Raw genomic sequence first — 24682 nt, 5'->3', positions numbered from 1 at the left:
ACGATGTATGAACAATAATGTCAAAAGTCTCATAATGTATGATAATTTGAACATTTTGTGACACTTAGTATTAGTGCAGGGCAACCTGTACTGGTTACGTCCCACAAGTCGCTTCAATTGCTGCCTTCCAGTGCTGTGGGAAATTAAAAACTCACATCTGCAGCGCAGAGGAAAGACGCGACAAATTGGACAGTAGCCTAGATGTCTACAGCAACATTTAAAGATCTCATGGTCTAAATAGCTTCTAACATGCATGTTTTTCTCTCTCCGATATACCTCCTTTGATAAGATATTTTACATTAGTAATTTAAATATGTTTTTTGAGTCATATTTGTGACCGCTCATCTTCAAAGAGGGACTTCAAAGAGAACACAGATCATGTTGCAGCCAGCACAGGCAGTGGCAGCAGACCATGTTTCCTGAAATTACACATTTATGCCTATTTGTTCTCTTGGCTATGACTCTTGTATGATAAGTTTCCTCAAAGTACTATAATTTTAAGCCTCTGGTACAATACTTAAACATTTCCCATCTGGCACTGCTGCTGAGGGGCCTGAGGGGGGCGGTCTGAGGTGCTACAGTTGGACCCTCTTGAGCTGTCACAGTCCAGTTCCGTTCCTAAAGTTAATAGTCCCTGGATGCAATTCTGTCATTCTATCTTTCAGACCTACTTTAGCACAACCCACCACCTTCCCTTCACCACCATGACCTCCAGGATGTCCAGGAAGACTGGACCGAGAGTTTCCATCAACCACCTACTGGCTCTACTTTACCACCCCCAGTGTCTAGACCCCAGTGTAGGTAGAAGGCTGTTTTCACATTAATCTGCTGAAAGTGGAAAGTTTCTCTGTGCTTACCTTAAATCTTAATTCAGAGTTAAAGGCGTGTGCCTACCAGCATGATTTGTGACATCACCACTAGTTTGGAGCCAATCATGGTCCAATATGCAACTCACACAAGTGTGATGTGGAAATGTGAAGCCTCCAGTGCACATACACTGAGAATGGACTTTTCAGTGAAGTAGGAGACATGTTGTGTCCAGCAGTTCAACTTTTGAAAAGAACAATATCTGCTTGTACATAGATTCTGGATTTTTCAATGAGGAAGAAGGGGTAGAAGCAATTTTACCTTGTTTTGTGGAAAAGCCACATCAAACACATATTATTCCAAGCAGAGGACTGTAAGTTATATGTTGTAAAGCAGGTCTGGAGGGGGCCCTTAATGAAGACGCTTCAAATCGATGGAGTTTAATCACCAAAGTCTTTCTCTGTTGCTAACTTCAATAAATATATTTCAATTAATCTCTCCTTTTTGAAACACTAAAATTTCATAATCACAATATACCACATTGAAACGTTTGAATGTAGTATCAAAGATGCAATATGTAATAATTGTGTAATGAATAACACCTCCCCAACTTCAATTGATACAAGGCTTTGTGTGCGACCATTAAAACTTGATATAAACAGCAGTTAGTGTAAGTGCTCTTACTCACTGAATAAGTTGAAACCTCTCTGACCTCCTCTCCTCACAGCTGGGGTGATATTAGTATTGTATTACACTGTGAGAACTGCCTGATGCTCAGCCATTGTAAAAGACTTGATTGCCGTCGTGCCGTTTGATATGGGTCTAGTACCGTCAGGGTTACTCCATAAATCTCCCTTATTCAGCCGCTTCTGCTCCTCTGATCCTCTGTTCTACTTTTGATGGAAGCCATTGACCAGAAACATTAATAAGAAGAAGTGCTTTAGTCATGCCCCATAAAGTTACACTTCTGCAGTCGTTAAAGAACAATGGGAGGAAATCATTTGCAGTGTTTTTTGATCTGGATTGTTTCAAAGACAACACAGAGTCTACTGAAAGCCAAGACAGGCAAACAATTTGGGTGCTTAAGCATTCTGAAATGCCAAATGAATATTTGAAATTTGGTTTCGAGATACAAATTTATGACATTATTTTTCATCACTCATCGTCATTGGGTACAGCAATGGTTGCTGGCTGCATGGTTGATTTGCCATCTGCAAATGATCATAGCCAGCTTCTATTCGTAGTGAGACATTTGTTGTGTTAAGTATGTGTATCTTTGTCAGTGAATCAGTGTCTGGGCTTTCATTTGCCACCTAATGTCTTTGGATTTACATCCTCAATGGAGAGTTTTATTCTGAATCAGTGTCAGTGTATGAATAGAGCATATATGCCCTGGATGTATTATAACCTCTCTAAGGATCGAGGTACTTTATCTACTTGCCTCCATCTATTTATTTGTATGGAGTAAATGTGTGTTTTTTTGTGTATCACTGTGTCCTTGAGGCTTGTGCATGTGGGTGTAAATGTGAGGGTGTGTATTAATGTGTGTGAGTGTTTCTCTTCTCTCTCGGGACGAACGGTCCCATCCGTCTTCTGCGCTCAGTAATGGGGGCTCAGGGTGGCTTACGCTCGGCCCCCTGATCCGTCCTCATTTGGTTGGCATTTCGTTACGGGCCAGACACTCTTCCTGTGACACGGAAAGAAACCCAGACTACCCCCCACCACCTGCCATTCTCGCCACTATTTCTCTTTTTCTTGTCTCCCTCTTTAGTCCTTTCTCTCTCTCTCTTGCTCAGTTCTTCTGTCTGACAAAAACAAACACTCTTTCTCTCTCTCTCTCTCTCTCTCTCTCTCTCTCTCTCTCTCTCTCTCTCTCTCACATGCACACACACACACACACCTTTCTTCCCCTGTCTGCATCTCAGCTTTCACACCACTGCCACAGGATGAGGCAAAATGAGGACAAATTGATATGATGCCCAAGGAAAGTAGCCAGGGGGTAAAGAAAAAACAAAAAAAGGTAGTGGTACCCATATGCAAGGCAACTGTAAGCATAAATCCACTGATATACTGCTGTGGCGTTCACTCTGTAAGTGCGTCCATTCCTCATTATGATGCCCATAACGGTCACACAGAAAGAACTTCTAGGACAACTCAATGTCACACCAATATAAGATGCAGTGGACCATGTTCTTTGATTTTGAATTTGCCATAAATATAAATTCCCAAAAAGATGATCGTAGCAATTTACTTTCAGCTCAGTTGCTGAGGTAGGGCTGCTCCTCCAAGCTTTGTGGCTCTGACTGATGTTTCCATAGTGGTTTAAAAAGGGGTATGCAATACAAATAAAGGTGAATAGACTCAACCTGAGAGAAGTGATCTGCCTCGCCTGGCCAGGGGCCAGGGATAACGCATACAGACGGTGTGCTGCAATGCACACTGAATACCCTGTGGCTCAAAACAGGAGCCAACAGCAAGCTGAGACAAACCTCTTCTCGGTTAAAGGCAATTCCCCTTTATAGTGGTTCTCTAGCCCTGAGCTGCTGGGCCCAAAACAAAGCTAGTCAATCTAATCATGAGAAAAGGTGAGTTGGGAGGGCAGGAGGGAAAGAGAAAGAGAGAGATAAAGGGATGGAGGGAGGGAGGCTGAGAAAGAGCTCTGTGTGCATGTGTGCGTCTGTGCGTGAGAGAAACTGAGTGGGAGATAGGGCTTTGCAACATCAATCCTATGAACTCAGAGGCCCCTAGCCGGCTCTCAGAGGTGTTTATGTGTCTAAAACCTAGAATCATCCTGACCGCTGCTCTCACTGTCTGAGAAAAAAAAACTCTTAGAGATGGTACCTGCTTTTTCTCATCCTACTCTTAAATCTCTCCTCTCTTTTAGCATTGCAGCATCATATTTGCATACAGTTTATACAGTATGTGAACTTACACAAACCTACACATCCTTTTAAATTTCATATAGCCTTTAAACTCAAAAGCGCATGCACGAAACACACTCAGAGAAACATGCACATGCACACTTTTTGGTTTTCTCTGCAACACACGAGAATAAAGGTCCATTGTGTAGGTGTATGTGTGTGGTGAGGTGAGCGCTGAAGTCTAGTCAGCACAACATGGCTTCTCTGAGCTGCTGGATGGCCCTACTGCTGAGCGCTGCAAGTACAGTACATCTCAATTTGTTCTAGGAGGGATCAAATTCTACTGCCTTGCAAATCTTACCAAGCAGCAGGCGAAGCACACAATGAATAAATGGAGAACTGTAGGAAATTTAATAAAGCCGTGTTTGAACCACTACAATCCAGTTGGAGCCTTCATATCTGTCTCTATAGACTACCAGTGGGGAGTCTGGATGTGGAGTAAATCAATGAGATTCAGGATAATTACAGACTGCATATCATGCAAGATTGCCTATCATATTTTCCCTCTCTAGATAAAAAGCATTTGTAAATATATAGATGAGTAATAAGAAGAAAATCACTTTCTTCTCCTCTAAGATGACAGTACATGCAAGTCTGAAGCCGTATTAATAATCACAACCCGATCACAGCCTTCAGATGGATCTTATTAATCTTTCATTCAGAACTGGCCTCTGACAGAAAGAAAAGTCCTTAAAGGTCTGGAGAAGGTTGAAGAGCAGAGGTCAATATAGGACAACCTCTATCCTAATTACCTTCATCACTCACTCTTTTCCCCCTAATGTATCTGATCCTCTCGTGGAAATGAAAAACCTCATCACTAATAACAGATATCACATTGCTGAGGAGGAATTTTACCATGCAAGACAATTTCTTGCTGATATTTCATCATATTCTTTTCCCATTCAAGGTGGTCTGAGGTGAAAGTAATCACCATTTGTTTGCTGAAAGGAAAGGGCATGTTGACAAACTAGCATTTGTGTTAGACGGGTTAATGATTGATTAACATTCATTTAGAAAAGGTGAGCTGTTCACACTGTGACCTTTGCTTTCACTTGTCCAGTTTGGTGTTGAATAGTTTCATGCAATCAAAATGCTACTAACTACTAGGGACATATGAGGTTAAAAGACATTTCGAGGCAATTAACTGAGAATATGGAGGGAGTGTTTTGTTTTTGGTCTTCCAAAAGTGGAGGGGATGAATGAAACTGTGGTTTTATCTTTAACATTTCGATAATGCTTTTCTTAATAATACAGTAATTACTTGGGCTACATGAACAATGCTACTCCTTGTACCCAGCTGGTGAGGATGCTGACTGTTAATAAGATTTGAAGACATGTCTGCTATGTGCTTGCTACCATCTTTATATATAGTATATGCCTGTGACATGTTAGCCTCAGTCTTTTGGCAGTATGTAGCCATCATGCACCTGGAAACATTGAAAAGTCATCTGGAGTTCTCAACCAACAGGCAGAGTTTTAAGCTTTAGCATTAGCCTAAGCAAGCTATAGTTGATAAGATCTGATAGCGACAGTTGTCATTTCAGTTGTCAAAATCCACGGTTGTCGACTGGAAATGAGAAACCTGTTTCTTCACTTTTGTATCAAATCGAGGACCCACTGTTTCAGAAATTGTTGCAAATTTTGAGCCACTGTTATTATTGTAAACAGCATTATGTGTCATTCCAGAGAATGGGGGCATAGCAACCAGTCAGCTATGAGTATTGAAAACTAAAAACTTATAATGAATATTGAAATTTAAAAAGGACCTTTTGCAGATATTCTTTCTTTTTAGTGTGGTTTCTTTGGTGCAGACTTCTCTACTTCCTGAGACACCTTGCTGTAGATCAATAGTTCATCACAAGGCCCATTAGCAGAGAAGATGAATCTAATGGGGTGGTGAAATGAAGAGTTGGTTTAATCCAGAGCAGTAAAGTCTGATTTTAATTGTTAGCTGTAAAGAAGTAGAGAGGGATGGGTTACTGGTTATTTTTTAAATAAGGTAAATTAACACTGATTAATCCCCTTTACCAGTCAAACTTTTTCACATCAAGGACCCCGAAACTGAAACAAATTAGACCACGGACCCTCATTGATAAGATTTTGTCCCAGGGTCCCTCATCTGATAAGACTTTTGCTTTTAGATGTTTTATTATAGAAAGTGTATGAAACCCATTACAAAAATAGTCATACATTCTGTCACTGTGTTACTTATGGATGGAATTAAAGTGAAAATAAATTATTCTTCTTTTTGACAGGACCCCCTGGAATCCCCTCAAGGACCTCTGTGGGTCACCGGACACCACTTTGAGAACCATTGCCCTAAACAGCCTTTGTGATTGACTTCAGATTCAAATGCGTTCTTGCAAAGTTATTCACATTTGAAAGAGAAAGATAGTTGTGTATCTGCTCAATGTAAAGTGTTATTGTAATCAAAACAGAACTAGACTCCTATCTGTGTGATATTAATGTTTCATTCTGTTGTAAATTAATGTTTTTGTTGTTTTTTTGTTTTTTTTTTAAGTCTTACAAAACATGATGATTGCTTTCCTGGACCTTAATGATCGTGAAGTAAAACAGGTGCCCAGTCATTACACTTTCTCATTCTGCATTGTTTTCTAGTTACAGGTAATCAATTTTCTTATGCGCATGAATCCCTTAAGTGTTTCAATGCCTATGTTGAGTGCTTTCATTAATCAGGCAGGCAAACTATACCTTGGAGGGATGTTGCTGTAAATTCTGAAAACACCAGTAAAATGAAAAAAAAAAAAAAAACACTTCATAAATGTGTAAAAATGAAAGATGTTACACTACTAGAAGAGGTAATAATACGAGTTACTCCCTCTGTCTTGTTTTCACTCTTGCCTGTATCCATCGCCTCTGCCACCTGTCTTCTTTCTGTCGACTTCTATCTTTCTCCGACTTTCTTTTTTTCTCTCTCATCTCCTCCCTTCCTGTGGCTCATGAAAGGTTTCATTTTTCATCCAGCAGGTGATGAGTGCTATGTTTTTCACCCTGACCTCTACTCCATCACTAATGAGATATCAGCTATGCTGCTTCATGCTTCCACAACCAAGACTGAGACCTGGGTCAAATAATATTTTAAAACACTTTTTCTGGTTTGTTTAAGCCCTCTTAGGGGCCAGATGTCATGGATTTTCCACATGGGAGACTATAATGAACGGTAAACATTTTAGGAGGTCACCCAGACAATATAGCATATGAAAGAAAATTTGTTTGCATATCTGTGATTGACAACTTACTTGACACTAATGTGAATGATTTTAATGCAGTAAACTCCAGCCATCTGGTGAGACAAATAAGTAAAAGTAAACAACAAGAATGTCTTTGAAAAAGAAAAAAGTGTCTTTGAGCTAATTATGCAAATAGTGCTAGATTCAGGTTTCATACAAGCACACCAACAGCGTCATACACGTATGTGCAGGAGTTGGAGATTTATGAAACAAAAGCTCCATCAGTCTTACAACATGCATCATCCATCCACCACCTATACTTCACACATATTACCTTTCCTGTCCACCACCATCAGTGAAAATGTGTGAGTAGAAAGATTTTTATATCACACCTCAAGAGCCTTCACAGAGCTTCGTCAAACACCATGACGTGCATCATGTCTTTTGTTAAAATTATTAGCTAACCTGTCACCGTCAGTTTTCCTGGTTTTAGTCATTCAGTCTCTGCATGACTGGTCACAGCAAAAAGCAAACTAGTGGAATAGCAGGTGCTGTAATGGAAAGAAAAATGAAAAGGAGTGCCCAGGGGGAAATTAAAGAGTGTCTTTTTTAAAAAAATGTTGGGACATTAGATGTTGGTGGAACTTTAACTTGAACTTTCAAACATTCAAAGACTTTCTAATAATGTAGACATATTTCCAAAAAGGACTAGAGGTCCATATTTATACCAACAGAGCCTTCAGTGTTCCTTTAAAAAAACGTATGAAAAGCCATTTCTAACCTGACTTTAGACTTAATTGAAACTCAAAGGCTTATCTGAAAAAAACAGTGTAGGTCAGTGATGGGGACTTCTTGGAAAATGTCAGACGACATCCAGCATCCAAATAGGACTGAACAGGAGTCACATGTGCATGAATGTAATCATTAACCTGTTGGCCTAAAACCAAGTCTTCCCGAAACAGGATAGATGTGTATTCATGAGAATTATGTAATGAAAACATATCTCACATGACTTAACTATGATTTTGAGATTGTGGTACTTTTACTACACTACATTTCAAAAGGAAATATTTTACTTTTTACTTTTGTTTGACAGCTATAGTTACTTTGCAGATGAAGTGTTTACATACAGAACATGTGGTCATCTTATAAAAATATGATTGTTTCCAATCCTTTTTTACTTTTACTCAAGTAAATACAGGACTTTTACTTGTAATAGAGTATTTTTATAGTATGATTTTGTTATTTTCACTTCAGTAAATAACCTGAATACTTCTTTCACCACTGTATCAATGCCTCTGATTATTTCACAATCCATCAAGTAGATATTTAACAATATAAGAGAGAAAAAAGTCAGGGGATCATCAGAGTGATTACAAATAATCCTGTGAAACATGGAAACAAACATGAATGTCTGTACCAAATGCCATGACAATCCATCCAATGGTTGAGATGTTTAACTAATAGTAAAAAAATGTCAGCCTCATGGTGGCGCAAGTAGAAAGGTCACCAAAGTCAGTAGCCTTCATCCTCCGGAGACCATGAATCTGTACATTTCATGGTAATCCACCAAATAGTTGTTGAGATAATTTAGTCTGGACCAAAGTAGTGGACTGAACAACAGATTGACATTGCTATCCATAGAGCCATAAAAGGTTTGAGGAAATTTAAAGAGAAAACTTTTACAGACTAAAACATGTTATTCTTGCTCTCTAATCCAGTCCATATGAAAACACAGTGCCTTGTGCTGCTCTGAATAGCACTGAATAAAAGATAATACTGTATGAGGTCAGGACGTTTGCACTCAACTAGAAAATATGACCTCAAACTAGTGCCACTGCTACATACACGTACATCATGCACTGTGTGCAGTACACCAAGTGCCGGAGGGGGCACCAAACAGCATCTTGGTAAAGTTGTCAATATATTCACAGATTTGATCAAAAATTTATAAGCGAAATACTGCTAAAACACAAACGACACCTTTTTCCTACTGTAATAAACAAGCTACAACCTAATTTACTCAAACAATCCGTCCTCTGAGCTGGACCATGTACAGCTGGCTGTGAGACGAGTGTGCAGGGACCGTCTAAAGAGTGCAACACCGAAAAGAGATACTACACAAATATTCAATAACTTCACTTTTATACAGTGTGGTGTCCCCAAAATCACTTGTCACAAAATCACATTGATAATGAAAATATATTTCTTTGCTTTTTTTTTATTGAAGAAGATTGCACCTCCAAATATTAGTGTGTTTTTTTTTTGCCTGTTCTATAGTTAGTTCTAGTGTAATATATACTGTTATTGTACAGTTATGCTATACCCCCAATTACGCTTATGGCACCCACACGGCCAGCAGCAGCCCTGCCTCAAACCTGCTGAAATCAAACCCATATTCATGTTGCCATGGGAAACAATGTTAAATCGTTACTGCTCTATGGGAATAAAAACATATATTTCAAGGCTCAACCTAAACACTAAGTAAATGGTGGCGACACTGAGGGAGTTGGTTCAGGTTCAATGACTCCTGGAAATATCAAATGACCTCACATTTGCAGGCTCAAGTAAACAAAGAGCATGAAATATGTAATCAGCTATTTTTCACCACTGGCAATAAGCAGGCTTTAGTTACAGACCGGTGCGGTAAGTATACAGTAAGCTTGATTTAGACGAGAGCTGGCAGTGCCACAGTACATATTCACAGACCTTGACACAGGACTGAAATTTACAGGCTATACTGTTAACTTGTGAATGTAGTTTTTTTATTCTACCTGGCTGCAGTCTTGGAAAGATGAAAGCAAAGAGACTCACATATGAAGGAATTAATAAGGAATGTCACTAAAGGCTCACTGTAATCTCATGCTAGGAATCGGTTAAATTGCATTTTATTAAACATTGTTGGAATTAAATAAATATTTTTGAATATCGTGGTTTGTTTCCTATTGTATAGTCCTAGTTTGATTGTTGAGCAGCACAACGCATGACTGATTTTGATTTGGTCACAGTACTACTCATTATATTTTTCAATTTCAGTTAAAAATGACTGTTGAAAATGTTTTCAAATACATTTTTTATGATCCAGTAGTGCTTCTTGCTCACTGTTGATCACAGAGAAAGAAAGACTGGAACAACCTGGAATTTTGGTTCCTCTCAGCAGTCATTATCCTTAATTTTACACTTTTTAGGATGTAATTTTTCCAGTGTGTATTCAGTTATACACACTTATGGAAGGTTAACTGCAACCAGCTACTGGGGTAATAGAAAAAAACGATACTGATTCACCAGCCCTGTCCAAGTCTTTGTGATTCCTACACAGATTTTTTTTTCATAATTGTACACATACTGTGCAGCAATGTATTTGAACAGTTTTATGATTTTATGCCTTTGTTTGTATTATGGAAACTTGCTTGTGGATTGCAAGTGACAAGTTTGACACTGAAACGCTGCCATGTAAAACAGGTTCTACTCTTCCCACAACTGGTCAGATTAGATTAACAGCTTTTTGTTTTTTGTTTTTTACTAACAATCTGCTGACATGAAATGGATAATTTTCTGCTGGATACCTGTTACATTCCCATCATACTCAGCACATAAAAAGCAAGTGAGCTGCCTGAGCTGCTCAAATGTGAAGATGTGTTCTTTCAAAATGAGGGGTTCAGTGACTGTTACAGTGCTGCTATTCTTCCTGTCATCAGGGGTGGCTCAGACATCCGACCCGTCCATTGCACCATTGCAGAAATCTGGAATGAGCTGAAAAAGCTGAAAGACATGGTGCACCGCCTGGAGACCGTGGTGGTGGAGCAAAGGGTAGAGCTGAGAAACTTGGAGACCAAAATGAGAGAAAGTGAGGTTCAGGCAGAGGAGGAGAGGAGCAAAGTTCTGCCTCTGACAGCTGAACCAGGGTTCATATCAAAGAAGGTGGAGGTGCAGAGAGCAGATCTGTGGGTCACCAAGAAAAAGATGACTGAGCTGGAGAAGGAAAATGCTGGTACTAAACTTTTTTTTGTCAGTTTTCAAATGAGTACTTAAGTTAAAAGTAAGAGTTTGCAACTTAACAAAGCAAACGACCCGATGCCCATAAAGAACAACATATTTCAACAAACTGTAGTGCATGATTTTATTGTTCCCATTTTACTCTTTGAAAGGATGTTTTTTCTTTTTCTTATCATTAATTGACCAAACTATACAGCTATACCTCAAGTTGACACTTCCAGTAGTCTAGCTACAGTGGATTGTTCTAATATGATTCAGACATGAAGCATCAGTGATAAATATGAGGTGTTGGTATCAATCCCTCCAAATCAGAGAGCCATAGAAACACTATTCAACAGTGTGCAACTACCATTAAGGTGCCACTCCACAATTCCTGATGAATAATTGGCTGTGAAGGCCATGACACCATTAAAAAAGACTGTTGAAAAGAAAACACTAAACAAGCGATCCCATTTGAATGATACAGGCAGAACTAAACCAAGAAGATAAAACCAAGATGTAATGGTGGTATTTTTTTTATTTTTTATTGATACAGTATGCACCAGTAGACACTGATTGCGTTAAAACATTAAAGGATAGGTTCACAATTTTTAGTCAGGTTTAATCAGGTGCTCATATGAACATTGAAACTTGTTGAAACTTGGTTTTGCTTGCTGTAATAATTCCTTCTGTTCATACTGAGCATTAGAATATCCACACCAAATGTGCTTACAATTTAAGTGATGGGGGATAAAATCCTCTGTCTGTGCAAAAAACAAATTCAATATGCATCCGAATGAGGCTTCAGCTGTCCAAATTATTCAATTCAAATAGATATCTGTCGAAGTTACAACCTTATTAGTATAAAATTCCTTCTTTTTGTTACTATGCTTCCACTGCAGCTCAACAAAAACACTGTCCTGGGAAACACAAAGAGGGAATGTTGTACTAAAAAGGCTGAAGATATCCACTTGATTTGAATAACTCAGGCTGCTGAAGTCTCACATTAATTTCAGATACACTTTCGAATATGTTTTTGCACAAAATGAGGACTGTGAATTTTGTCCCCCATCACTTAGCACATTAGGAAGGAATCTTTTAATGGGCTGTATGAACTGGAGGAATTATTACATCGAGTGAAACCTGTTTCAGTGTTCATATGGACAACTTACTATTGTTTTAAGACGCACTTGGGAAATTGTGAACCTGTCCGTTAAGCTGTACCTCTAGTTGGCATTCGAGTCAGTTGCCTTTTTTCTAACTGTCTTCTATCTAAATATCTAACCTCAGCAATAATGGCTATGGTTAGATATTTGCACTGTATCAGTGTGAAACTTTTCTGCTTTAAGACTTGCATCAGTGGTCAAAAGAAGCAGTACAACCTCATGAAACTGCACTGTATTCATATCCAGGCTGTTGTCTCTTTATGGAAAGTACTTTTAAAAGTGACTATCTGATGTAAAAACTACACAGGGAAGGTTGAGGGAAAGCAACTCACAATATCACAAAATATTCTGCAACAAACAACTGATTTATAATAGCATCACAGGATGCGGTGTTTCTTCTGAGGATGACAATAAATTGGATCCTGACTTTATGGATGCAGAAATAATACCCACAGTGATTCACCGGCATATGGGCACATTTCCCCGCTTCATGACTGTCAATGCTGCAGTGAAATACAAGTCGTTTGGATGTAAAAGCTCAAACAAACAGTTTCCACAAAGCCAATCTTCTGGTTTGTTTATTTGTTGGTTTAAAGGTGTCAATTTTTATGACTTCCAGCACTGGCTTTTTTTTTTTTTTTTGGAAATATTGAATCATTTTATTTTATTTCATAAATGAATTTTGCTCAAGGCTTTGCTTTGAATATTTCCACGTTATTTGTTATGATAGTATTTACAATAGGTTGGAGATATGTTGAATGCATATTAGCACCTTGTGCTTTTTTCCCTCTTTAAAATTCTAGTGCTATCAGCAGAACTGTCAGGTATTGGACATAGAGTGGCAGCCAGTGAGAAAGACCTGGACAATCAGAGCAAGGAAGTGGCCACTCTAAAAGGAGCGCTGAGTACCACTGAGACTGAAGTACAACACCAGAAGATAATTGTACTGGGCCTTGAGAAAGCAAAAACAGGTAGGCTACTGAACCAAACCCTTACTTTATTCCAGTGGGGGTCGTGTCTGAATGAGGCTTTAAGTTTCAGGTTCAATTATTATACAAGGGCATCTGAAAATTTCATCACACCAGTGGGAGTTCTAAATTATATTACAGTGGACTTACTAATACTTCTAAAATTCAATTTGTGATCAAATCAAAGCTCATTCTCACATAACCTCTCTGAACAATACAACATCCTTCACACATAAAGAGGAAGTTACCACAGTTACCAGAACCCGCTAACCTCATCTTCGAAAAAGCATGAATGTGGGATTCAGTGTAGTGTTTCTTTTCCTCTTAAAATCTATTAGAAATTATCCAACAACGTCCACTGATTAGACTAATTACTAACATTTACTAATATTTATTACTGATTACAATAATAATAATCCAACTAACTAATTGTCAATCGGCATTTATCATGATTTTCTTTCTGCACATTCAGAGCAAGAAACCAGATTGAATGCTGTCGACTTGAGAATGACAGCTAATGAAAAAGAAGCAGAGGAGCAGAAGATGGAAGTTATGACTCTGAGAGCGGACCTGAACAGCACCGTCACTGAACTGCAGCTTCAAAATATTGACATAGAGCAACTGCAGAAAGAGACTGCAGGTAACACTGACTAATGACTTTGATGATATAAGGTTACATATTGCTTTTTTTGGAAAGCCCAAGTTAGTCACATAAAATAAGATAAAATAGCTATAATGTCTGTGCCATATAGGTTTTCCATTTTACTCAAAGGATACAGAATACTTAAGCTCAATAACAGTAACAGTAAAAGCTGATATGTTGTATTGTGTTCACAACTTGTTTCTGTTGCCCCCTAGTGGCCAAAAAAATTAGTTCATATCACTTTTTGCTGGGTTATAGTGGTAGATATGTATTACTGATTACAATACGTAAAGAAGCAACTGTTTCCTAACAAATTCGCCATATCAACTTAAAAGGTGATAGTATGACATATTGTGTTCACAACTCGTTTCTACTGCCTCCTAGTGGCCAAAAAATTAGTTAATATCCCTTTTTGTGAGGTGTGAATAGTTGTGCATTGTATTTTGGGACAATATGGGTTCCACCAACACCACACTAAAAAAACAAGCAATTTTACTGTGAATGTTTGCACTTTTAATTGTTCTTCCACTTGTTATTTTTGTAGTGTGAATGCACTGCATATGAAAATCACCTGTAGAATTTCAATGTAGTATGTATGTAGTTCACACACATATATTTAATAAATTCAAACAGACAACCTGAGACCACTGTTACTCTGAGAGAAGAGAGGTGAAGAGTCATGCTCCTCTCACTGTAACATATGCACATTTCGCAATATAGCAGTCGACTTAACCCTTAAAAATGAGGGGGTTTAAAGAGGAGAAATTCAATTTTTTCAGCTCAGAGTTTAATAACTTCCTGGACTGACATTACCATATGGAAAATTAAATCAATATTCTTTTTATATTATATAATAAAATATATGTTATACAAATTCTTCACCATCACGGTATACAGATTGTTTTTGGGTGGTCTCTTTCGACCTGGCATTTTATACATTTATTACAGATTACTTTATGTATTAATGAAGAGTTTGGAGCAACTCTCCAATCCCTGCTGTGCTGAGCTTGATATATCGTTGGGGAGACTTTACCAACTCTTCTTATATTCTGCATGTACATAATAATACATTACACGTGAGTTTGCTGTCAAAAATGCTCATAACTGTGACAGACTTGCAGTACAAAAATCTTATTAAACAAACTAAACAAGAACTCCTGTACAGTGATTGTTTTACACTCACTCTTAGGTCTATTTGGGGTCTTGGTATATTTTGAACGTGTATGAAGACATCTGCTCATATTTGTCAATTGGGGAATTCAAACCATAAACCTTTCAGACTTTCTCTAACCTCAAGGCCTCCTGATCTGTCAGATAGTTTCAATTTCTTTATATAAAATATTTTAAAGCTATGGTTTAACTGGAAGTATTGAAATATGTTAACCTAATAATGTAATCACTGATAAAATATCACTTTATTTACAGGCAAGATTGCTTTCTCTGTTGGCTTGACCAGTTCGGTGGGACCATTCAACTCAGAAATCCTTCTAAAGTATGACAAAATCTTCACTAACGTTGGCAATGCTTACAGTCGCAATTTAGGTACAGTTCAACAGACAGACTCAAGCACACTTTCACTATTCTAACAGTCACAATGCTTGATATAGTAACCTCTTTTTACTCATCTTCTTATGCAGGCATGTTCATAGCATCGGTCAGAGGAGTCTATTACTTCAGATTCACTGCCTTTGACTACCGCAGTGAGGGATATTTTGGTCTTCACTTTTACCACAATAACCAGATATTAATCCACAACTGGGATTACAACAATAATGAATTCCATTTGTACCTGTCCAATGCATTAACTCTTCAATTAAACGAGGGAGATTTAGTGTACATGCACCTTCCCTCTGGCTATGGTCTTTCTGATGATGGAAATAATCACAACACTTTCAGTGGCTTCTTACTCTTCAGTGTGTGAATGACATGGTGGTCGTATTGTGCTGCTTGTTTATGATAAAGAAAGACATGAATAAATACATTATGATCACCTAATGACCAGTGTCTCCCGAAGTAATTCACCCTTATATATTCAAAAATGTAAAGGTTTTTGACCATCCTTTTAGGTAAAGGTAGGTAAATTGAGTTCTGAGTTGAATTACCTACAGTTTAGGTTTAATCTGAATTAACTGAAAGATGTGCTGAGTGAGATTATACTTCTATACCAAATGTGTGATGATTCTACAAAAATGTGAGAACAAATACAATCTATACATATATAATAAGATAAAACAAAATAGGACAAAAAAACATTTACATGTGGAACAATGGGAGGTACAAATTACAAATTTAAGTGTCAAGATTATTTGTAGAGCACAACTCTTATACTAAGTCAAAGTGATTTAAAGAGTGAAACAGTGGAAAATTAAGAGAAAATGAATGAAAGTGCATACATGGGTAATGAAAGTGCAGGGTTACAGCAATGAAAAAACAACTGTAAAGGAAAGGTGTGTCTATGCTAAAATATGACAATATTACTATGACAAAATGTACAGCAATGTGTTACTATGTTTCATATCTTTGAAAAATGTTTAATTTATGTTCAGGTCATTCATATGTCAACAGCAACAGAGAAAAACACACTTTGCAATTTTGTAATCACTCATTCTCATTGCAGGTAGCAATAATGATCTCTTCAGGTGATGAGTGATCAGGAACTTGGAGTAAATGACCATTATAGCTGCTTCTACTATAATCATTATAATTAATATGTTATTAAAAAATCTGATTGCAGCTCTGAGTGGGTTTATTGAACATCAGTCAGCCACCGCAATTGCACTCTGAAAGACACTTCCCCACTATTGATACGACCTGCTATACCAAACAACATGACAGTCATCAATAGCCCTTGTGAATGTATCTAGCGGTGACAGAGCTCTTCTGTTCTGAAAGGTCTCCCTCTGCACTGATACTGAGGAAGCGGAGCAGCGCCAGAGCAGCTGGGCACACTGAGGAGAATCAGGGCTTGTGGGGAAGCTGGCAGGGAAAGATGTAGGAGACATAGGGTAATTGGAGCGCGGCGATATCCGCCATCTTGGCTCGTTACCTAAATAACAGCTTTGATTGAGGTGAATAGGCCCATAAAGGGTTGTGGTGGAGCTGATAAGCTTCAGTGTGGCTTGGCTGGTGTTGCGAGGCTCTTGGCATCCACGAGGACTCTTGGCTTCCTGCAGCTGAGACCTGGATCGGCGGGACGGACACCTGGGATTCCAGATGTCTTGGGGTGGAATCTATGGTGGCATCTCTCAACTGGCATTAGCGCTTACGGTGACATTCATCCTTCAGTCTGCCATGACGGAACTTGCAGTGTCGTGCCAGCTTCCTATCTACCCACACATATCTGTCTGAGTGAGCGCTGCTGGAAGTTGTGCTTCCTTCTGTCTGGGACAAAGAATGAAGAAAATGGAGAGTTTGTGCAGAGAACAGAGAACTGCTGTGCTATCTGGAAACTTGGAAAGTTACACCAATGGCAGATGCTAACGTAATGAGTATAGGATTCGGAGTCTGAGTGGCTAAAACACAATTTTCCTAGAAGATGTCACCAAAATGAATAATATTTTTTCTTTAAGCATGGCAGCAAGGGGGTTATGGAGATTAGAGCTGCTTTAAAAAAATCTCTGTCATCTGTTTGTTGTGAATACATACTGTAGTAATGTTAATCTGGACTGAGGCTGAATTAAGGAATGTTTGCTTCAAAACATACAGAGAAATATAATACTTAAGGGGATGCTCTAATGCATTGGGGGATAGTTAAAGAATCTTCTGTCTGAGGTGGTCTATTCACATCCTCAAAACAGCAACAAATGAAGTGTAAATCCACAAAGTTTCACCTTGGCCTCAGGTAAAAACAGATACAGAGTGAGTGCCTGGTAAGCTATAGCTCAGCAGTGTTATGCTGTGAAAAATATCTAATTCAAAGTGTCTGTGTGTGCATGTGTGCACAGATAAACCGATACTTACTGCAACCCCCTGCTCAAGGATTCCACTCCATAACAGACATCGGTAATCACAGTTATTTTCCTTACTGCAAAAAACACACCATTTCATGACAGCTCATTAATTGTTCAGCAGTCTTCAGTCTTCCCCGGGGTTGTTTAGTCAACATCTACTTCCATCACTTCTCCCAGCTCGTACAAACATAACGCAACAGCATACATTTATCACTGGGTTTCCTTCCTGAAAGCATTTTTCAGAACTTACTGCGCTGACTGCATGGGGTCTCGTACCAGACTTAACTACAACTTCCTCAGTAACACATGATTAAATAGTTTGGCTGGATTAGCAGCCGGCTCTGAATATCCACAGCAGCTGCAGTGGCCACTAGTAGACTTGGGTCGCAATTTTGAAATATCTGTACAGTTAGTCCTGCCGATACTCAGTACAGACAAGGTGGTGGATCTGCTCAGGGAGGTGTCGAAAGGCCAGTCGAAAGCACAGTGATCCATGTGAATGAGAGAAAAACTGGTCTCGAGAGGAAGGAGAGGTGTTTAATGGGATGTTCACGCTCTGTTACCTGCCTGACAGGAACAATCTCACTCACTCACCTTGTTTGCCACTCAGAGCCCTCTGTATACAGGGTGCTAATTAACAGAGCTCCTGAACGCTTCATGAGCAAAATGGTTATACACAGAGAATCCTGGCTCATATTTGGATAAAGCTATTTATAGTAAATCCATTTCACATAATGTGGGTATTAATCAGACAAATATTCAGAAAATGAGCATGGAAGCAGAGCTTTCCCACTCTGGATAGGATGTTTATGAGTCAATATTCTCATCAATATTGTCACATATTAGAATTGATATTTGCACTAATCAAAATTAGGTTTATGGATTTATTCAGAACAATGAGATATTCTGAGGTATTTATAAACCTCAAGACTCTGATTGAAACCTTGAGTATCTGAAGTAATGCTTGTACTAATACTAATTAATACAACAGACTTATTTTTAAATAAATATTTGTTTTTACCTTTCTATTGTAACTATTGTCAGTTGTTGTTTTTGTAAATCCATGGCAACAACATACTGTAACCTTAACTGACATTGTTTTACTTTCCAAAAGTTTTCATCAAGCAAAAAATGAAAACATTAAGATACTGTAGGTATGACATTTAAAATGTTAGCATACTAACATTATAATCAGCACTAAAGACCATGTACTCAGAGTGATGGGAATGCCATTAGTTTTGTATATGTTAGGTTATAAACAGAGGTTTTGGACAAATAAAAAATTTGACCCAATGATGGTGCTAAAAGAAAATTTAGGGCATTACTAAGGTTATTCATGATGAAGGAGACATGAAAGTCTGTACTGTGGACTTTTTGTGGTCTGTACCACATTTCATAGCAATCCATTCAATAGTTGTGGAGATATTTTATTCAAACTACAAACGTCAACCTCATGGTGGCGCTATAGGAAACACCAGGAGATCACCAAAGTCGGAGGGAATCATCTTCTTGGAAACATGAATGTCTTTATTCAATTTTGGGCCAATCAATCCATTAGATGTTGAGATATTTCACTGAATAAGTGAAAAACATGACGTGCTGGTGGCACTAGACATAATGTCAAAGGATCACTAAAGTCATTAGGATTCATCCTCTGTCAACTGTGAATGTTTGTAATAAAACCTTTTATACTCACATAAACAATAAACTGATTGCACTGCAACTCTTCCTGTGAGCCACATCTCGTGACACTTTGACTTCTTAATATACATGCCAGCATTCACAGAGTCAGTTTCTCTGACATGCACAAGCTCTGCTCTTGTGACCTTTAGCTGCGACCTTTAACAGTCCCTAAATGCCACTTTGGGAAAGTCATTTATTGTCCTCAGCCCTCCTGTCAAAGTGGAATGTCACATGTGTCTGACTGACTACGAGCTGCATAGCTTTTGCTGCTGGCAAATTTGCAGTATGATGAAAGTGCTGAAGAAAGCCTCAGCATTATTCTACTGGCTGTAGAGTGTACAGGAAATATACATGATGTGTGCATCCATTAATGATTCATCAATCAAGGTTTGGTGGGGTCAATGTGGAACAAATGGCTGTTTTATACAACAAGCACGTAGTCCAGAAATGCATTATAAGGAGAACCAATATTAAGAGAAATGGACACATTTCTAGCTGCTCAAACTACTCTTCCAACCTCTAACACCCACTTACATGTACACTCACACTTGCTCATACACCCACGTCTGTGTGCCTGTTGCAGCATTGCTTTCTCAGGTACCAAGAATGAAGTCAAGGTAAAGAGAGATTGATTCTCTGGAGGCAGAGAGAGATGGGCCGTACATTGGGTTGGATCAGCACCAGCCCCCCCTCGTCCAAATAGCAAGGTGATTAATAGCACCCCCTCCATTACCCCCTGCACACAGATGGGACGTCAGGTTGAAGGTTGATGGAGAACAGTGCGATGTGTGGTGTTACATCCCATCATACAGATTAGAGTTTGGTCTTCAGACAGTGACCCCTCCTCCTTTACCCTGCTGCCTCACACGATTTGTATCCTTCAGGTATCCTTCTACTGTTGCCAATGCCATTTGTCACTGCAGAGTCCGGGCTGAAGACTCCTTTTAAAAAAATCAGTGGGGGGGAGTCTTTTACTCTGGTTTTGAGTGATTTATGAAATGCTGGTGTGGACTTATTAGACTTTGCTTTTACAGTGTTTTGCTCGAGGAATATACAAGTCTCCAAAGTTGTCAAAGCAAGCTGCACTGGACAGAAAGTGCTTTATATCACTGTCTGCTTTCACTCTAGTTGAAGCCATCTTTAGGTCATTCATAAGAGTCAGAGAGAAAATAAAACCTGATGAGCTCAACGACATCAAAGCTTTACAAATGAGATTGTAGGAAAGAGTTGTGTGCCAGTGAATCTGTAAAACTCAAACTCTGACAAGTCTGTTGTGTACGAAGCAGTTTTTAATTTATGCACAGTAACACAAGCAAACATGTAAAAAGAGTTAGTTGCAACTGAACCATTGAATAACCTAATATTTGGTTATACAGTTTGAACAGAAATATCTTGACTTGATGAATGGATTTCATCTTATACTATTATGGTTAGAACTCCAGTTGGGATTCAGGAGAATAGTATTTGCTACACTCCATCTGTACAGTAAATGCCATTAACATCCTGCTCTCACAAATACATATATAACTCAGAAGCCAAAGAAATAGCGAACACTATCAAAATTCAAAAACTTTTTTTTTTTTTTTTTTACAAAAAATATAAAAAGTACTGTGACAAAGACTGAACTTGATGCAGGCTGATATGGACAATCCTGATTACTTGTCAGAATACACATAAACTTTTTTCTTTTCAAAAGAAAATGTTTTATTCTTTAAACACTTGAGACATTGAATAAATGTATTAAGAAAAACTACAGACATAGGCTTCAAACTTAACTTCCTGTACAAAAACATATGTACCTTAAAAGCAAAAAACTCAACACAAAAAAGATTTTACACTTACAATTAAATCAATCAATAACTGCTAGCTGCTAGACCCTGGAAGAGCCTGTAACAGAAAAAAAACAAAAACTAACAAAAACAAACAAACAAACAAAAAACCCCAAAACATGGGCAAACCTGACCACAGACTTCAAATATCTACATCCTGATTCTAGGACTGGAGGTGGATATTGATCCATCTGGAGATTACTGCAATAGCAAATGGTAAAAGCCATCAGACGTCACCACAGCCTTTGTTTTTATGACTTGTGCAGCAGACAAAAACCAGTCCTGAACCTAAGACCAGCAAAAAACGCAGGTTGCAAGTCATCAAAAAAAAAATGGAATGCGATCATTCATGCAAAACGAAACAGAACGGCAGAGAAAACACGTCAGATGAAGTCATGCAAAGCGGTTTCGTGGTTATTTCCCCTCATTACAAATGCAGGTCTGTTTTAGAGGCGTCACAAGAAAGTTAAAAGGGATCACATTTCCCACAGTCTCTTTGATTTGCTTCTTGTTTTTCCCTTTTTTTTTTTTTGTCCACATCGGGAAATCCAGTTGTCCATTTCTCAGTGAGAGTCAAGGCAAGACTTGCCCGCGAAAATTTCCACGTGTACCCCAAGGCACCTGAGAGAAAGTAGGCATTTCCCTCTGTTGGCAACACTGTGTGTCTGTGTTTTCATTACATACCAGCTGCCATAGAGTCTCAGAGTGGGACTATCCCACGCATGGTGTCACGAATCTTAATACAAAGCACAAAGAAAAGAATACAGTCAAAATGGATGATAGGGTTGGTGTCCTCACTACGGTGTGGAGTCTGAACAGCTGAATCAAGGGTTAATAGTCATCGTAGGTGTTGAAGTCGGTGAAGTATGCGTTGGTATAGGTCTTCCCAGCAAGCTGTGGGTTGAAGTACTTATTTCTTTCCTCCAGAATCAGATTGTTTTTGTTGAAGGCCTGCGGATAAAAAAAAAAAAAAAAAAAAAGGATGGAGAGGAGAAAGGGAGAGGAGTCAGTATGGACTTGTTTGCGACACATGGATCAAGTGATTACTCAGCCCAGATGGCAAGGTAAAAGCAAATCCATCTAGCCCAAAACAAAAGGAAAAAAAAGGAGCAACACAAATCAATGGGAGGCCGCTCAGTGAATGAAACATACATTTCACAGAGCAAGGTCAAAGCATTTGCAAACAGGGAGGAAAAATGATAAGCCAAGGCTAAATTATTTTGATGCGCGTCCGTATGTCCACCTCTGTCATCTCTAATACCCAGCATCAGCAGTTTTTATGGCCCTCAGATTGTTGGTCCTCTAGGACGATCTAAGCCATAAAAATCGATCACAATGGAGTCACTTTTCTGTTAAACAATAAGGAAGAGCCATGGGGGCATCTTCTCTGTCCCTGCGTGACATAGTAAACATGGAATGAGCTTCTGATGTGGTGCTCAATACAACATCAGCAATTTAGCAAATGGATGTGTTCATATCCAGTCTGTGGTGGAGTGCGTGCCAGGAGTCCCTTGGGGCAGTGTAATTGAACACTTGATGATGCTGCATTTGCAGTTGATGGATGTTTCCAACTGACACTGATAGGGAACGAGTGTGCTGGACAATAAACTCATATTTTGCTTCCATCCCATTATGTGATTTGCACACAAAGGGAATGTAATCAACGCTCCCGCAGTCCCGCAGACGGTTATGTGTCTCTGCAGGTGGCCCCATAGCTGCTTTTAAACAGCTGCGCTACGATGCTTGTTAGCATCATCTACTTTGTCTTCTTTTTTTAAATCTCTTTAATTGGCTGAAGAATGATTACATTTGCGTTTTTGGTGCAGTAAACAAACAACAAAAAAATTTGCTTCATCTATGAAGTGGAATTAGTGATAGAGAGGTAACAGAGGAGTATTTTAAAACAGCATCACAATGAATTTTCTTTCTCAACCTATCAAATTAAACCATCAAGACGAGTAAAAATCTGACAAAACAACAAAGACAAACATGAAAAAAACATGCAAATGGAGGCACTTGTTGACAGAGAAAAATAAGGGGGGGAGGGGGATACACTGCCTTCTCACAAGCCGGGAGGGAGAAGGGGAGGGGTCCTGCGTGATGGACGGATGGAGGGATGAAGGGGTCTGAGCAGAGAAAGAGAAACTAGAGTCTGTACTCCAACCTGCCACACACAGGAAGTGCCACAGGAAGTGGAAGGGGCACGGTGGGGAAGAGGAAGTAGTAGTGGTTGGGGTCAAAGAGTTGTTGGGGGGGGTCAAGAGGCGGGATGTTGTAGAGGTCAGAGGTCAGTGGTTAGTAGAAAATCTCCAGGCCACGCATGGACACCCCCATGTTAGCAGAGAGAGGCTGGTGCATGGCGGGGTCGTCCAAGGGCAAGAGTACCGACACATCTGGCTGCAAGGGGGAAAGGAATGGGCAAGAGTCATCCTCAAAGAAACCCTAAGGCCATATTCCCTCTGGAAATATGATAAACTGTACATAAAACTATAGCGACATGGTGATTTAGGTTTGTGATCATAAACTAGACGCCTGGAAATACTCCAGTTGGCCAACAAACCAGTATGAAGGGTATCTGTCGTTTATGAAAATGATACATCGTGCATAATAATAATGACTAATGTGTCATCAACATCAGGATTTGAGCCAAAACTCTCTAAAATATGGTATTAAGTATTAATCATTCCTTTCTATAAACACTCAATTCAACCACTTATTACGGCTTTGCACACTTCAATGGTTGAAAATTCACTGCAACATCTGAACCATTTAGGCTTACTGAGTGAAGGCTGGAGGCAGAATGTGCTTTTGGAAAATTAGAGTGTTCATTTGTCATGTAGCACTTTTTGTATTTTCACATGGACTGTCTATATTCATAGCTACCTCTATCTGCAACCGAACTAACTGAATTATGTCCTATGCTTCTGACTGTAATTGTGTGACAGATGAATGCTCCTCACACCTTTATTTCACAATGAAATTACATTCAGAGAGGTTTGCACTGTGCCAATGGGTCTGTACTCACTCTGTAGCATTCTTACGAAACACTTTCATATCTGTGAAGTAGTTTTGCAAACAGACATCCAGGTATTCACTTTATTTATTGCTGATATTGAAGACTTCCTCTGACAAAATTGAGCATCCAACTCCAGCTTGCAAAAAACAAACTTCCTAACAATTATGGATTTATCAGCATTACAGTAAACAACCAAATCAAGTTGATACTGCAGATACCAAGCTGAGTAGAAGATTACCAACTGACCATTGGCTAAAGGAATGAATTAAAACGTGTTTGTCTGCACTTACTTAAGCTGCAAACATTATCATAATCAGCTATTAGCTTACTACTTAAGCTTTACCAAGCGTTACTGGTAGCCAGTCCATGCTATCAGAGTTTATGTTAATATTGAGGTTAGTTGATCTTACTTTTATCATACTTTTAATACTTATACTTTTGGCATAATATAAAGTAAATATAGCCAGAAAGAGCATATTTAAGATCCCTTTTACAAGTCTCATGTCAAAATAAGTCAACTGGAGATGGCTCTT

The 24682-nt window shown here is 38.8% G+C and overlaps 1 protein-coding gene across 1 annotated transcript in view; it reads right to left on the bottom strand.

The window, feature by feature from the left end:
- Positions 1–21641: 21641 nt before the first annotated feature.
- Positions 21642–24682, bottom strand: part of sema5a (sema domain, seven thrombospondin repeats (type 1 and type 1-like), transmembrane domain (TM) and short cytoplasmic domain, (semaphorin) 5A) — a 123483-nt gene continuing 120442 nt past the window's right edge. The window contains exon 22 of the mRNA XM_067578039.1: positions 21642–22084. Within this exon, the coding sequence (XP_067434140.1) occupies positions 21965–22084 (120 nt within the window). The 3' untranslated portion in view covers positions 21642–21964. The remainder of the gene's footprint in view (positions 22085–24682) is intronic.

Source organism: Thunnus thynnus, chromosome 21, assembly GCF_963924715.1.
Source record: "Thunnus thynnus chromosome 21, fThuThy2.1, whole genome shotgun sequence".
Lineage (NCBI taxonomy): Eukaryota > Metazoa > Chordata > Actinopteri > Scombriformes > Scombridae > Thunnus > Thunnus thynnus.
Note: the sequence above shows the minus strand (reverse complement) of the source record. Positions and strands in the feature narration are given on the sequence as shown.